General features: G+C 33.5%; 1 protein-coding gene across 5 annotated transcripts in view; it reads right to left on the bottom strand.

Moving 5' to 3' along the window:
* Positions 1 to 1,965: 1,965 nt before the first annotated feature.
* LOC145668851 (uncharacterized) overlaps positions 1,966 to 18,030 on the bottom strand; it is a 695,269-nt gene continuing 679,204 nt past the window's right edge. For all 5 annotated transcript variants that reach the window (XM_081737057.1, XM_081737058.1, XM_081737061.1 and 2 more), the window contains one exon: positions 1,966 to 15,575. In XM_081737057.1, coding sequence (XP_081593183.1) covers positions 11,758 to 15,575 — 3,818 coding nt within the window. In that variant the 3' untranslated portion in view covers positions 1,966 to 11,757. The remainder of the gene's footprint in view (positions 15,576 to 18,030) is intronic.

Below are 18,030 nucleotides of genomic sequence, written 5' to 3'. Positions count from 1 at the left end.
TATGCTCCAGTATCACAGTTATGTTGTTAATTTTCATCCTTATGTTTGTTAATTTTATATGTACTTTAATTTATTGCTTATTTATTTCTTAATGGAACGTCAATTTTGAGCTATCTTCAAATGTATGAAGATAGCTCAAATTAGATATAGATATAGTTTATGAATATAAATTTTGATGTTCAGATACATTAATGATTTAACCAGCATATTATACAGCTGCACTGAATTAAACTCTAATGAAAAAATACTAGAGGAAGTTGGTGTTTGGTCTTCTGTATCGTATTGAAAACAAAAACAGAAGAAAATCGATTGATATATAACACTTCTGACTTTAAAAACGAAATGAACGTCGTAATTTGAATACAGTATAATTTTGTGATTCCATACCCTAGTTCTGAAGTAGTAATTAGTAGCCTTTGCAAGGTAACATTAATTTTAATTTATTTTTGTTTTCTGAAAATCGTCTTGATCATGAAGATGTTTACGATGTTGAACAGAATTGAGTCTACGGGAAGCTTTGTTTTCCCCTTTTCCTATGTTGTTTCATAGCCATGCCACTAATTACTTCTAAAATAAATAACTACTAAATCAAAGGGCCTCTCAATAATCAAAATTACCAGTTTCTTGTTTCTGCACTGGAATTTTACACAGATTAATATTTTTCATTCCTATTCTGCTTATTAAATGTCGAAACACATTCATGCTACTCTGCACGACTAACTGCAAACACTTTAATTGCCTATTGTGGCTAAATATGATCATGTCCTACGTAATCCTTTCATAAGCCTTCCTTCAAATCTCTTCCTTACAGTAATAATAGTCTCCCAGAAATAACAGGAAAGGAGTATGTGCTATTACCAAATGAAATTAGATCTGTATTGGTAATTATAGGTAATATATTATGTATAGTGGATACATACTTTGAATCAGTACGTATGGAAAATTTTTGAAACAATTAATTATTAAATTACGCACTCGCCTGTTACCAAGATGTCACAACTACCTGTATGGAGGCCTGTGTGAAGTTGGCCCCTCAAATGTTGGGCTACACGAGATCTTTATTGGACCAGAGAATACTTCCTTTGGGCTGTTTGGGCTAGCAATTTTTAGTGTTTACGCTACTCTTGAAACAAAGCTACAGCTTCTTTAAGTTTGGGGGTCCAACTTCACGTTAGCCCCCCAAGTGTTTGGGTCAGACGAGATTTTTATTGGGCTGGATAGTACTCCCTGTAGCCTGATTAGGTCAAATTTTAGCGTTTAGGCTATTATAGTTTCCGAGATATGGGCTATTACATTTATCTCCCCGCAATGCAACCACTATCAGCCTCCCTGAAACTTTTAGTTGTTTGTTGGAATATAATCCTTTTGCATAAGTCAACTCTCACAAAAATGATCTCAGTTCCCCATATCTTAATACTCTGGCTACAGGCCTGAGGCAAATGTTTGTTTCAATGCGGTTTTATCGGTAGTTACTGTCTATTTTAAGGTTCTTTGTTATTTTGGAAGCACAGTTTATAATTATGATATGACTTATTGAACAGTAGAACATAAGTGTTCGCTGTTAGTTGTGTCATGTTTCTAAAACAAATTTTATATTTTCTTCATCAGATTAAGTTTTTCTCTAGTATCATCGTCGTGTAGGATCTCCTTCTCTACTTCAGTATGAGAGATCGCGCAATATGGAGGTTTTAAAAAATAGACATCAATTACTTTCAACAATGACAGCAGGTCTGGTATCGTGCACAAATTATCTAAGTATACACTGCGTCATTCTTAAGAATAATACTTTAAAATTGGCAATTTTATGCAAGTTTGTTGAACTATGCTGAACTAACCATAGTTTACGAAGTTCCTTATATATAAAAGAAATCGTTCAACAATTTTGATTAAAACTATTGTTTCACCTTCATACCTATTAGGATATAGGAAATACGTATCAACAACAAATAAAGAACATTGGACATGTGTGTAATGTGTAATTTATTTACATGTATAGATAATACACAAGTTTCTTCTGTATACTATATAATATATATATTTATATATGTATCTGCATATAACTACAAATTTTTACATCATTTTAAAATTATACATTTTGTACAATGTAACACTTTTGTTTCTCGTTATCACAATCTACAAGTTTACAAAAGAAGTTTCTTTTTATTATTATTATTCAAATACATAATCTTTGTAAAGCTTTAACAGCCTAAGTTATTTTTAAATGTTTTATTTATTCTTTAGTTAACTTTTTTCCACAGTTAATCACTTCTTTTACAACTCACGTTACACATAAAACGAATTTGTGCTTATATGAAGAATTCTTTGCTTGAAAACCGTTAGTTTTCATTTGATGTATACATGTATGAATACATATATACTTTCATGTATTTTACCCTGGATATTGGATAGAAATATACTTTTTTAATAGGAAGTAAAACTTGGCTACTTTACTCATTATTATTATTATTAATATTATTATATAATTAATTATTGTTCATGAGTATATGTTTGTTTAGTCTGTAGCGGGAATAACACAACACTATTTACTTCTCCATGTCAGAATAGAAAAGCTATTCTTATACAATAAATTTCGCTGAAAGTGGTACTCAACTACTGACTGAAGTTGAATCACATAATAATTAAGACATTTTTAATTTTTTTTTTTACAAAATTTCACAATTTTAACATTCAACATTAATAGTACTACCTCGATTATTATTATTAGACTTTCAAATGAAAATGTGAATGTGCTGCCTAACACTGTGTGCTATCCGTATACTACGTATTCCCTACTTTTAGAAGACGATGATTAAAAGAAACTTACTCTGGGTTAGGATTATAGGTTTCTTAATTTATTAATATAAATTCTTATTAGGAAGGGTATTGATTTATCAAAAATAATTTATTTGCCCAAAATGTCTTGCGCGTAGGGACACATTTAAGAAACATGAGCTCAATTTTGATCAAGATTTTTTATAGTGTATCTTTTAACTTATGACTTACCTTATAAGAAACATACATCAATGTTGCATCGTTTTTCCTTTTTAGCTGCAGAAAGAAAATTGCCATTTTACAGAGAAATGTTATGAAAATACATCACAACTTGCATAAGAAAGAAACTCGATTCCGTGTAACATTGAATTGATCTGATAATTGTTTATTACCAAATGATTTTATTTTTAAAAAATGATGACCATACTTGTCATTACTAAAATTATATTTTAAATCAACAGTATATTGGATTCGCGGCTTAATTTGAACACACTTGCTTGTAACACATGCAGTTAATAACAATATTTAAGAAATACTATTACATGCCCTAATCCTAGAATTTACGTATGTCCTAGTTTAGCCCGGAAAGTCACGGATTTACTTCATCTATGCCCAGGGGATCTTGTTCGAGTTTCCTGGAAAACAGATCATTCGTGAGATATTTGAAAAAAAAATCCCGCTTATATTAGTCACCGATACTTAAATTATAGGAATGTTTGGTGAGTACTGACCTATTATTGAATTAATTCTGATGTTTCCGCAAGGAGTAAGTGCATAGCTATGAATATACCGTAAATTTCCATAGGGTATCCCGTTTTTCAGTCTAAAAATATGGAATCCTCACCTATTACAGAGTGTACATAATATTACATGTGAATACAATGAATAATAGAATCATAACAAGAATCTATCTTATATATACCAAATTAACAAACAACATCAAATAACACGTGATACACAATTTTAATGAGCTTATTATGTAACCAGAGAAATGAATAATGAATCCTAACTCAAGTATTTGCTCGTTACACAGCGTAGTATGTACCCTTTACTAGTACTACAATAACATACATTGGATGAGATTTTTTTTTAACGAAAAGCACTATATTTGTAATTCAATGGAGTCTACGCGCCACAAAGTAAAAAATACCCATTATGTTCTGATAAATATCTCTCTACAAATGTTGTTTATCATAGTTGAGAACCACTTTCGCAATTACTAAAATTATACACTTCTATTGGAAGTTACTTCTCGATTTTCCTATTACAAGGAAAAAAGACATTTAAAAAAATTAACATCAAGTATTTGCTTCACTATTTCTGATTAAGATTCATTTTTCTTAGAAAAGGAAAGTCATAATACTGAGTGACAGTCTTAATAGTGCTTTCTGATAAACATTCGACATCGTAAACTCAGGAAAAAAAAATACCTGATCTGACATATTTTTAAAATGTTATCAGATACAGATTAGAAACTATGTTTTCATTACAAGGTACTCATTCTCTGTTTACACATATATTACTGTACACAGACTCAGAGTTTTTTTTTTCATTCAACAGTACAGATAATAGTATAGTATCAAACGGTTAATTGTATATGTAAGAAAATTTCTAGTAAAAAGAGTAATGAAAGTAATTTTGATGCATGAAAACATCATCTTTATCTTCCCACAAGACGTCACCATGACAAGATCTTTTGTATATACATGCACACATTTACATATATAATAGATTTAACACACACGATAATATACAATTTTAAAAAATTAAACGCGCGCCACAATCGGTAGATGGCAGGATTATTTTTATAATAATAATGTTAATAATACGTAAGTATGAACAAAAACAAATTTTTGTTTGTTCTTTTGGTTCTAAATTCATCTATTTTAGTTATATTTTTTGCGTAAATTAATAATAATCATTAAAAATAAAAAAATCATCAAATCAGTTACTCACTTCTAAAATTACATACTTCTTTTCTTTATGAACATTTCAGTAATTAGATTTCTTTTAAAAAAGTAGGGAGAACAGAAATATTACTGAAGAATTAATTACTTTTTACTAAGAGTCAAAATATGAATATTCAGTATTTAAATCGAAAAAGGAACTTTAATACTTTTTAACTTGTTTGATAAGTATGAAAATTTAGCATTTCATGGAACTCATGTTCTTAGTCTCATTTCACAATGACAAAGATATGCAAGTCACTGTACACCACATACAAAAGTAAAATTGTTGACAACGCACTTTTTTTGTACTTCAATAAATACTGTTCTTGAAAAACACTGAAAATCATCTTATACAATTATTATTAGTGCTAAGAATCAGACGAATACAATTTATATGTTCTTTTATTAATTCCTGTAAATAAAAATTCTGTTTCGTTACATTTTAAAGGAAAAAAGTGGAAAAATCAAAGAAAAACTATCGGCATTATTTGAAAGAATGTCGAATTTCTTATTTTTTCTTATCTATTGACTTATTCCTAGCAGTATTGCTACTACAAATCCAAGCCAATAGCTTTCAATATATGTACATTAATATTATCAGCTCAAGTACTGTAACGTTTGATGTATACCGCAGTGCGCTTTCATGATATTGACAGAAGGGGAAAAAGAGACAGGTGCAAATTTGAAGCACAGACAACCTAGGCGAGTTGGGGAACAGGGAGGGATATCAGTGAGTGAGCCTGCGAGAGAGGGGTAGAAACACAGAGAAAGTGAAAGAATAATGTGAGCTTTCCACCACAATTGAGAAGAAAATTCCGTTCCACGTATCTCCTACGATACTGATCGTTACTTCTAACAGCATTGTCAATTTTTTTCTTCCACACAAAATAAACCACTAACATCTTTTCCCCATATATATACTCGATAACGAACACAATTTACATTCTTTTCACGTCACTGATTTCAAGCCTGATACTGTTTCCGAAATATTCATGCAAAAGTTATTTGTGTATGCAATTCGTGCCGGGCATTTCGGATCCCAAGGAACAAAAATTTTTTGTTTATATATACTTGAAGCCAACAAAGAAAAACTACATCCATCTACTAATGTACCAAAACAGTTCACTAGTACAACTGTTTCTAAAATTTAGCTGGAGGAAATTTTGTATAGATCTTGATATAAAATATACACTACATGACTTACAAAATGTTTTAAAAAGTATTTCCAATAGTAAATTTCGTTCCAATTAATGGTGCAGTAAGTTTTGTTTCGGTACTGATTCCAGAAATAAAAGTATGTTATGTAGATGTAACCTAATAGAAACTAAAACATCGTTAAGGTAAACATTTAGTAAGTCAATCATCTACGTGACTATTACGTATAACCCAAGAACGTAAATATGATCACAAAATGTATGAATTATGTTATTTATGAAAGAACAGATTAAATCTTATAGTAATGACCGCCTAGAAAGAGCAAGATGATTAGATTAACAATTCTTAAATGTTGATAGTATAATGTGATTTCACTATTAGGCTGATACATTGTCGATATTTTAAGCTTAACTGAATAATCACTATTTTTTGGCATTAGCCTATTATGTATTTTATGACAAACATAATATTAAACCTCTACTGTCTTCATACACAGGTTGTCCAGAAATTTCGAAATTTTAACCTTTGCATTTCTAGTGACCGAATTAAAGGAGGAATGTACAGAGATATCTATGATTAGGTTTTACCAAACAATTTTCTCAGAAGTAATTAGTTTGAAACATACATTTTCGACATCGGTAAAACATTTCTTCATATGTATATATATTTTAACAATCATAAATTAAAATTAGTTTTTTTTATTTAAATTTACACAATCTAAATTATTTGTCCATGCCACTTGAAAAGCATAATCTTACAGAATTAGACAAATACATTTAGCTCGCAAGAAAGTTTAAATGTTAGCTAAACTAAACTACCTTGCAGCATTACCCAATTAGATTTTGCATTAAATTACTCGATGCCAGTTGTCTTTTTTCAACTGGAATCGAGGATTGAACAGCTGGAAGAACAAGAAGTATTGCAGTACTACAAATAACTGAATTTAAATCTTCTCCCAACATTTAAAGGAAGTTTCAGAATAAGCGATAGAAGTTCGCGTTAAAATATACTATTGCTAGTAGTACGCATTACTGAAAAAATGAAAATGTTTTGATTTCAAATTATACGACGAACATTCAGGATTATGTTTTTTTTTAAGTATAACAGCACTCAAGAAATGTGAATCATTCTTCACAGATTTACATTAAAAGTAATTATATGCATTTTCAAAAATGAAGTTAATTTCTTATATAAGAATAACCAATGACTTGAGTTTTTTAGTACACAAAGTACAAGAATATTTGGATTAGACAGAAATTCAACAATATTTTAAACAATTAATTAAAAGTGAATAAACTTTACTATGAATACATTCAGCATTCTGAATTTGCTTTCTTCAGTAATATTTCTAAATATTCTCTCAAACCAATTATTAAAGAAAGAAAAAAATACTGAGAAACGCCTGTTAATCATATAAATTATATCAACGTTATATCAAATATCGGTGTACTGAAACAATAACTGGCGGTGTAATATGTAGCATAAGAAATATTTCTACAGTAAAAATTATCAAACATATTTTATACAAATTAATCTTTCATAAGAAAATTCAGAAGACATTAAGGAAACACGCTACGAATTTTATTGCACTAATTTACTTTGAAGAACATGATTCCTTATAAGATTTTGATAAAGTACTTGTATCTAAGATTTTGATGAAGTACTTGTATCTAGCAAAAAAATTAAATTAATAAAAACTAAACTTTAATAGTGAAAATACAGCCTACAATTTTCTTAATGTGTAAAATAAAGTCTAAACAACGCATTAATTTTGTTGAAATTATCCTACACATTGACCAAATACAGAAGAATATTCTAATTACTTTAGAAATTTTTAAAATCATTTTTATAACTCGCTATAAAACGACCGATCACTTTTTCTACCATTTTTTTTTTACATTTTAAAAGAGTTGATTTTGAGTTTAACGTCCCGTTCAGCAGCGAGGCTATATGAGACGTGGACCTACTGATTAACGTGGAATCCGAACTACATGAGCTCCCGCCGGGAATCGAACCCGGATCTCCCACGCCAAAGGCGCGTACGCTAACCACTTAGTCACGAAGAAGCTCTACATTTTAAAAGAAAATGTTTCCTCGCCGTTTCAATTTTTTCATGAATAACTCAGAAGTAAACTTAACCAATTTAAATACAATTTTCTTGAAATACATAGAATCCATTTTTGCGAAAGCTACTGAATGCTATATTCAACAAGCATTTTTCCGCTAAGAATTATTGACGAAACAAATTTTAGCAGTTAGAAAACCGTTTTGCTTTATGTTTTTTTTTTTAATATTAAGACTTTAACATATTAAGTAATATAGTGAAACAAATATTTTCTCAAATTGCAATACACTCTTAAATAAACTGTTAAATGTTACCAATTCGCAGTAAAAGAGTAATACACGAAAAAGTACTTCAGGGTGAAAAATGTGAAGCTAAAAATAACGTAGCAACTAGAGTATAAATCATTATTTCTCGTTCCGTATTTTAAAACTATCAATCAGCTAAATCTTCTGAAAACAAAATAACAATAGCTATAAGTTCGAACATTATTCTCGATCCTTTAAATACTTGATTGAGATTTACATGAAAATTAATATAGCTTATTTTGTTATCTCAGGAACTGTTTGCGTACATTATATGTACATTTTTTCCTGGTGATAACAATATTTGAAAAATAAAGGAGAATAATTAGAACTGACTTTATAAAAATATTTGTATATCCATGTACAGAATTCTTTAGATATGGCTAAAGAACTTTCATATTGCTCTGAATATAGCTTTTTCAAACTTTTGTTTTTAAATCAGAGAGCAACACTGTTTTTAGATAAATCTAAAGAAATACTCTTAAAATTTAAACGTTTTCTTTCCTTATTTTTAATACTTTTCTTAAAGTGTTACATAAAGTTCACAAGGAAACGAGTACAAAAAAATACATACATGAGTTCTCGAGATAACTGTGATTTCGGTACAACTAACATACTGAACCACTGTGGAACAAGGTAAAAAAAACAATTCTTTTGTAAATGGTTAACTGATTGAAAACAGGCGTTTCATCTGAAAAGGATAAAACATATTGATATATTACTTATTACACAAAATTCTTTAATTAAATAAATGAATTAATAAAAAAGTAATAATCGATTATCACCAGGTTATATTTTAAATTTACCTCAAACTCAATAATGTTTTATTTTTTTTAGTGTTCTCAATGAATACTTTCCTTCTAACCAAAACGAACCAATTAGCTCATGTACAGAACACGCTAAACACACACACTTCTATAAAAAGAAGGGTGTCCTCAGATACCTATTTTGTGCTATGCAGAAGATAGGCCTAATTATATTTATATTAATGTATTTGCTTTTTTTTTACAAGCTCTCAACAATAAAACGCGACGGCAACATGTATTGTCATAATAACAAAAGGTGGTACTCCACTGTACTCAATACACTACATACACATTTACATTTTTCAGTTATCATAATAACATACATTTTTTTTTGTCAGGAAGGAAACTCTGAACTTATTCAAACATAATACTCATGTATCTAAAAAATCTATTTTTTTTTAAATTTCTACTACAATATTAGCATATTTTAAACATATACATATTTATACATATATATAGATATTTATTTATAAGTATGCATATATACTCACACTGCTTTAGCAAAATAAATCTGTTTCGTATGTATAAATATGTCTTTGGTTTTATTTTCATACACATACATATATATATATATAAGAAAACTAATAACACAAAACAGAGAAAACGATACATATTTATAGAGATCAATCAACTATAAGCAGGGTGCGGATTAAAGTTTAGTACATCGTACAAATAAATTCAGGTTTATCAGTCCATGAAACTTATCATGTTTAAAAACAATTTTAAAATTCAAGAGACAATCTTAGGATTTCTTATTTTAAAAAAATACCATTAGTGTCGTCAAGATATTTCATGTTGTCAACGTACACATCACCAAATCAACTGTGACGTCATAATTAATAAACCATAAATACAATATGGCAAATACTACTTTATTAAATATAATTTATAGAGGTGAACAGAAACAACTTTAACAATAGCTGTTGAAAATTTTGCCAATTTATGGATTATAATCTAGTTTACGATTACCAGTTGAGCACATACCAGTCGCCTTTTTGACCAACACTATACATGTGACGCACCAGCAAGTACATTCAAGCCGTAGCATTGTTGTATGTCAACATATTTGGAGTTTTTCAATATTCATTGCAATTATTTACTCCAGACACTTATAGTTGGTCTTATGTTCAAAAACCATCATAAACACGATTTTCGTGTGAGTCTATTACTGTCACCATTTTGAAAATTATTAAGGTATTAAATACTTATTCCTGTCTTCAATTAAATGTACAAGTGTTTTGATTATAATTAATAAATAATTCTGGGCTCATATGTTGCATATACATTTACTTCCCATATTTAAAGATTTTTAAAAAATATTTATTTGATATAACATTCCTATTCACTCCAATTGAAACATGAATAGAAACACAGATTATGATGAAAACAGCATACGATACTATGAATATGCTTCAAAACTTTATCACAATTTATGATATACTATATTTTACAAATTCGGGACCAAGGTGAGGTATATAACTTTCTAAAACATGTTTCTATTCACCTCTTTTAACAGCAGTATTAGAATACTACACAGAAAGATAATGTGGGTTTTCATTTGATGTTTACAAAAAGATGAAAAAACTGGTTTGGAAGCGATGAATAATCTTAAATTAATTGAATAAATACTGAGTAAAAATATTTTGTTCATTTTTTAAAAATAAAAATTATTAAAATTAGTTTCATTCTTCAGATCGAGACGTAAAAACAAAAATGAAATATGAATAAATTCATTCAGACAATCACAAAAATTCCTGTTATCAATCCGCACCCGGCTTCTGAGTATTTCAAAACGAGACATTGACCAACACATAAGTTTTGTGTGAGCATTATGATAGACCGTCCATAATATATCGACAAAAATTCATTTTTATCCCTACACACATTACAAAAATTCGGTTCTTTTTCCTTTTCTTTAAAAAAAAAAAACATTTTTGTCTGATGGAAATTTCAGTTTCAGAGGAAGAGATATAAAAAATTATCTTTTTGGGGAGGGGTTAATTTCTTAATTCTAAATGAAGAGGAAGTTGTGTATAACTATATATATACGTTATTTAGCGTCGAATTTCTACTTGGAAGGTAGGGAAGGCACTCAGAATATCTACGACAACATTTGTAGGTAAAAGCTGAACGCGCGCACAGATTTTTTTGTTTCGAATCTCCTCAGCTCAGCATTCACACGTTTAATGCCCTCAACGAAAGAAACCAATTGTTAACAAACTCTGAAAATATTATATCTTCTCTTGTTCAGCCAATACCAAATTGTAACACAAGTAGAAAGCTACTGTATATTACACCAACTTGGGAGATTATCTTCCTTTTCCTCGTTATTTTTGGCACTGTTAGAACATATAACACAAAAGATATAAGTAGCATTCAAAAATGGTAAACCATAAACATCACAATTTCCTTGATCTAAAAAAGATCCGCCGACAAGAACTTAAATTGTGAACACTTTTCCTTTTTAAAAAAACGTGAATGGTAGAACGTCTTCCACAGTGACCACATCTGTAGCCAAGTTACTTCAAGTTCGCACTTCACACTTATTAAATTAGTTCTTATTTAACGCTGCTGGTACATTACTGTTGTCCAGATGGAGAAGACTGTTTTATATTGATATGTACTGTTAACGAAAGCCACTTACCAGCAGTGGCATTATTCGGGTCATCTGTAGGATTATCTAGTGCTATTCAGCTGTTCTCCGGATGTCAGACATTCAGTGCATAGTACACGGACGTTGGTGGAGACTGTGCAACAGTTGTAGAATTAGGTACTACTCGAGGTGCGGGTCCCTGACATAGTGAATCCTGAGCAAATCCTGGTGAGGAACTAGCGCCCTCCGGTACACCCCTCTCTTGCTTGCTTCTTGTTGGGGAATGGTTTACGTTTACATACGGCGGTACAGGCGATGTGGTCATCTGACGCTGGGGCTGTGCTGTTAGTGTGTTATGCTGTATTGGCGGTGGTGGCTGTTGATTCAGTGTTGAGGGGGGAGGAAGCTGCTGCTGTTTCTGAGATCCGTAAACACTATTGGCATCATTATAAGCCGGAACAGATTTTGGACTTCTTCCCAATGGTTGATAATATGGTGGTCCATTCGGAGGATAATACCTAGAATTCGGTGGAGGAGGGGGATAATAGTAGTTATAAGTTCCAGCTACTGGGGAAGGATGTCTTTGAGGTGGAGGTGGACCGAATTGCTGCGCAGTAGAACTTGGAGAATACGTGTGATGATAGTTAGGCGGAAGCGACGATTTAGGGGGAGATCTTTGAGGACTTTCACTTCTTACAGATGCCATTAAAGACTGTTGATTTGGATGTCCCACGCCCATTGGTGGACCTCTATAGCAAGTCTGACTTCGACTTTGTCTTCCACTGGGATGTGGTAGTGTGCTACAATGTTCCACAGTGGGACTTACAGATGCCATTGGCGGTGTGCCTGGAAGAGGTTCAACTGGAGAAGATCCTAGAAGAACTGGAGGACCGGATACAGGTGAAGATCTCATTTGAACAACTCCTCGGCGACCTGATCCATAGATTCCAGAGTTTCGATCCAAGCTTTGTACCGATCCAGACTGGAGTCTTGAATCATGAAATCCAACTTGAAACGGTGGATCCTTCAATAAATTGGTATGACCAGGAGGATATGGTTGAGGTGGTGTGCCTCCGCCATTAGTGTTAGGAATGGGCATAACATTAGGAGGCGGTGGTGAATGAGATGGTGGAGGATGCTGGAACGGTTGCCTCATCATATCTCCATTCCTTGAATTATAATATAAGTTGCCGGTAGAAGAATACATATGAGCATAGTTAACATCAGTCCTCATGCCACTGCCACCATCAGATGGTTGATGCATAGCACCACTTTTCGTGTTGTAATCAATGTATGCATTTCGGTAATCGCTTGGTAGGGTATTGCTTCCACCATAAAAACTCTCTTCCTGCACAATGGGTAACATTCCAGGAGGCCTTGCTGGAATCATACTTCTCCGTTTATTGTCTCTATTTGTAGGTGCTGTAACTGGAGATGAAGCAAGAGTCTCTTGATTCTGATCCCCTCTGGAACCTTCCGCAGTGTCAGAATATGGCCAAGTGAGGTGACTTCCTGTCCGTGACGAGCAAGCCAGAGGTGGTGGCTGCATCTGAGACTGAATTTGCTGAAGTATTTCCGTTGTAGAACCAAACCTCGGCTTAATACCGCGCACTGACGGGCGTCGACTGAATCCATAGTCATCCTGTTCATCCTCTGAAAGGCTATATCGTTTCTTTATCCTTTCAATCCTTCCCATATCTTGTTGTACAAACAATACCAATTCATCAACTTCACCCGAAGCATCCACTTCATTTTTACCAATTTCTCCATTAATTTTGACTTCAGGATTAGTAGTACTAACATTTGATGGAAGTAAATCTGGAGGTGCATATACAGGTTCGTTAGTATTAGGAGAGTTTCGAATCCTTGTTGCGTCCTGAGCAGGTAAATTGTCTTTCTCGCCATTCAGAACTTCATCTATGTCGTCTAAGCTGTATGTTTCTGCTACAGTACTCTGGCTAGCGACAGAAGTTCTATCGCCCGGTACAGAATTGACTAGGAGCTCATGGGTATCTCTGCTATCACTTGGTCTTGAAGAGAAAGGAGCTAGGGTAGATAAAAACTGTTTTCTTGCTTCTGCTGTAGCACTCATTCTGGATGCCGCTGTTTTTGGTCCCACAAAGTTATTTACATTCCCACTACTTCCTGGAGATGAAGAATACGTTGGTTCACGAAAACTAAAACAGTTAGTGTTCACTCCAAAATCATATGTAATTTTCGCGGCTGCTGGTGGTGGTGGGGGCGTAGGAACATCCATCCAATCAGGAGAGTCATCCTTTGTCGACTTGACATCAATAGTGTGTTGAGTCTGCGCTTCAGATGTCTGTGTTTCATGCGTTGTTTGAGCTTGCTTTTCGGCATTTTTCTCACTCCTTCTTGAAAAGAATTCTGCTAGTTTCTTGTACGCCGACGAAGATCCTGATGATGATGATGAAGTCGATGAGGCAGACGGGGAGCAACTTTTATCGACGAATCGAATAGGTTGAGAAGATTTTGTCTCTACAGGTTTTGTTGACGTCCCTTTATCTTGTTTCTCAACTGCTGGTGGTTCAATTGGATCAGTATTTACAAATAATGGTTTTGTAGTTGGGATAGATTCCTCTCCTGTAGGACTTGTACGACATATTGATGTTAATGATGAATCAGTAGTTGCACTTTCAGTCTGGCTCTGGAAACTGGTATCCCCATTTACAGTATTATCATCATCATCAATATCACACGTTAGCTGCTTAATTTTTTCAACGAGTGAGCTATCAGTTTTAATTTTCTGCGTTTCCACAGTTCGTTTCTTAGGCTCGAGATATCTTACCAAACTTCTTCGCAACGCATTTCTTTCGATTGTTCGACGTATTTGAGAATTGGTTCGAATTATACCACCTGTAAGTGAGGACACAGTCGAATCATCACTACAAACCGCCTGTGCAGATGTTGGGGGTATAACAGCAGTAAACGTTACCGTTCCATAGTCATCATTTAGGTTAGAAGAATCGGAATCAACACTACTTTTCTTTGATTTGGAATCTTGGATACCTCCATCAGGCGATGATAGAGTTGAGGAAGAATCTTGTACGGAACTATTTTGTCCATTTATGTCGTGCTCTGGACCTTTATAAGTCTCCAAATCACAAAGTTCTTTAATGCGTACCACCTCTTTGACAGGTGGGGACAAAAACTTTGGCGAAGGGAAGAGCTGTCGAACAGCTGAGTTTGGTTTTAAACTATTCGCGACCAGCACGTGATTACCTAGTTTGAAAGTGAGCGTTAATTCTGTAGAATCTGGAGAAGATGCTTCTCTTTGGTCTTCACCATCATCTTCCACCTGGCGACCACTTTCCTGCTGTTCAGAAGTGTCCGTGTCACCTTGCTCATTCTTTTCAGAGAAACGAACTGACCTTTTCGAATTATGGTCAGCATTATCTTCTTTGAAACAAACGGAAGGTTCTGAAAATGAAGTCTGTTTCTCGCCTGACCTAGTATCAGTGTTCTTCCACAATTTACCACCTTTGAGAATACCACCTCGTTTCACGTGAGCTTTTACGGGAACTGTTTCCAAATCAGACTGAGAATCTGGAGACGGGGATGAAGTTTGACTTCCACTGGCTGATTCCCGATCATTCATGGCGTTGGAAGACAATATTGAGTCGTTTTTGCCCTTCTTGTTATCAATACTCTCTCTGTTAACACTTTCATCACTATTTTGAGCCGGAGTTGGAGCTTCTCTGACAACGCGTCTTTCTGTGACTGTTGTTAGAGTGATTGTTTCAACGATGTACCTTTGCAGTTCTTGAGGGTTTGTAGGCCCAGGTTCTTGTTTTCTACAGACAATACGAGCTCTCTCCTCGGGTGGGTGGTCAGCTCGTCTTTCTTCCGAAGGAGAGGACGGGGAAGCCAGCTCTTCGTCCTCTGACCTCGTGTCGATACTTGACTCGGACTCTGTAAAGAGAAGAAAAACGAGAAACATATGAGAAATGGCTTTTGGAAGGAGTTCAAATCTAAAAAAAGATCAAATAAATAAGTTACTTAATTTCGTATACATTTTAATTGTAAGTTTACAGTAACATGTATTAATAGTAAAATGGAGTAACTTCTGCATATTCTTAGAAACAAAATATTTTATTCAACATTACAGTCAATAAATTCCCTAGAAAAATAAATACGAACATCTATGAGGAGACAAATAAAATTAAAGATTCAATACAATCTTCCCTCAAACAGTTCTGAAGTTATCATACTTATTTCTTAAAAATTTACCTGACTTCAATGCTTTCTTACAGAGAAGTACAGAAAATGCGCAGTGGAAAAAGGAACAAAAAAAAAAAGTGTCATATTTAAGATTCAATACAACTCAAAAATTTGAAGTTTCTTCGTAGGAAGTGCTATTGATAAAACCTTTTATTTAAAAAAAATCAATTGATAAGTAAGATAAAACGGTTATTCATAAACGACGTTTTCCAAACAGTCATCGAAGGAACTGTAATATTTTTATGAGAGAAAGAATACCGAAGAGCACATATTCCTTCTTGAAGGAAATTCTAATTTAAGTATTTACCACCTTTAGTCAATATACGTTATATATTGTTATAGTCCTCGAACCACTGACAAAGTTGACCTTGTGACAAGGAGCGTTGTCCTGCTGAAAGATGCTATTCCTAGTTGGAAATATGGCCGACATGAACGAGTATACATGATCAGCAATGACCTGCCGATAGCTAGGAGCAGTCATTGTGTTCTCCATACGCACTACCGAGCCCATAGATGACCATGTAAAAGTTGATCAACTCAATGAAGCACCAGCCTGTCGTCATCCTACTGTGAACGTCTCGAGCAGCTGTTTCCCCTAGAAGACGATGAATTCTGCTCCAGTCATCGATGTGATGACGCTTGTATTGTAAGTCATCGGAACATGCTACGTTGTGTCATTTGTCTGCAGTCCATTGACGATGGGCATGTCCCTTCCTGTCGTTATTGATAATACCGCGAGGTTAACATTCATACACGTGTGGGATGTCGGATGCTCATATTAAACAATGAACAATAAACTGTGTGCTCAGTCGTATTTTTGTCTACTGTTAAAGTCTGCTGTTAATTATACCAAAGTTTGCGCCCAATTCTGTTGTACTAACCTATACAGACTGATATCTTTAATGAGATGTGGGCTGTTTCCGAAATGGTCGTTCCCAGCCGTTTAGCCATCACAAGCTGCCCCTATTCAACTCTGATATATCACCGGCCTTCCCCCATTCTACACGCAAGCATCACATTGACTGATCGAAAGATATACCTGTGACTTTTGCTGTACGGTTTTGTTGTACCCTACGGTGTCTTCCCGATGACTTCGTTCAAAAAGTAGCAAGCGGTCATAATGTTACGGTTGATCAGCATATATATCAGAAAACTTTACACATCTTTTTCGGAGTAATGAACTAACTGCTGGTTCAGTACTACAAAGAAACTGAAATGTAAATTTTGCCCAATCTGTCACAAAAGTTCTGCATTATGAATCGCGTTGTGGGTACAAATTTTTAATGAAACGAAATTTGCTTCTGTAATTATAAAAAATAAGAAATGCAAATAATTATTTTGTTTGAATCAGGAAAGTAGTATGTGAACTTCTCACAAAAATTCACACCACGACTGTAACGACGGTGCTCTGATGTATTCTATCTAATTGGCAACAGCGCGTATTCATGTTCATTGATTTCGAGTCTGGAACTCAGCAATAATGAATGAGATTTCAAATTGTGTTTGACATGAAGCGTAAGGTGTAGACCAACAAAGAGGATTATAATTGTACACCGTGTACAATAAACAATAACCGTACACCCTGGAAAAAATATGTATAACAAGAGTAGTCTTTTGTTACCACCAACAACGATAACATTGTATTTACTTTTTCTGCTTCAATAGCGACTAATAAAGCAGGTTCTCATACGGAGTCATTAGTGTTGCCTCAAATCTAATAACGACATCCCTGCAACGCCCACGATCATCCGCCCACGATTTAACCTCTCCTGGAGTATATGCACTCTTACGCACGCGTGTTGTGAATTTTGCATATCTCACAGGATACATGGTTAAAAAAAGCATGACATAGCCGGCAAACCAAAACTAACTTTTGAAAAATGATACAGACTCTTGTATGTGTGGGTTATAAAGGAAACACACATTATAATTATCTTTTGTCAGTGTAACACAGACTGCTAATAGTGGGTGGTAACACACAACTAATTAGCAAAGGTTTAGAGAACAGGCATGTAAAAGGATTAATCGAGTATAAATAAAAAATGAAATTACCTCAAAACAAAGCAAATATATTCATGAAGTTAGTGCTACTACCTATGGGTAAATGATAGGCGGCGAAAATAAATGAAGCAAAAAAGTGTAGTAA

The sequence above is a fragment of the Thermobia domestica genome, chromosome 13 (assembly GCF_964235325.1).
Source record: "Thermobia domestica chromosome 13, izTheDome1.hap1.1, whole genome shotgun sequence".
Lineage (NCBI taxonomy): Eukaryota > Metazoa > Arthropoda > Insecta > Zygentoma > Lepismatidae > Thermobia > Thermobia domestica.
The sequence above is the reverse complement of the archived record's forward strand: the minus strand, read 5'-3'. Positions and strand labels throughout refer to the sequence as shown.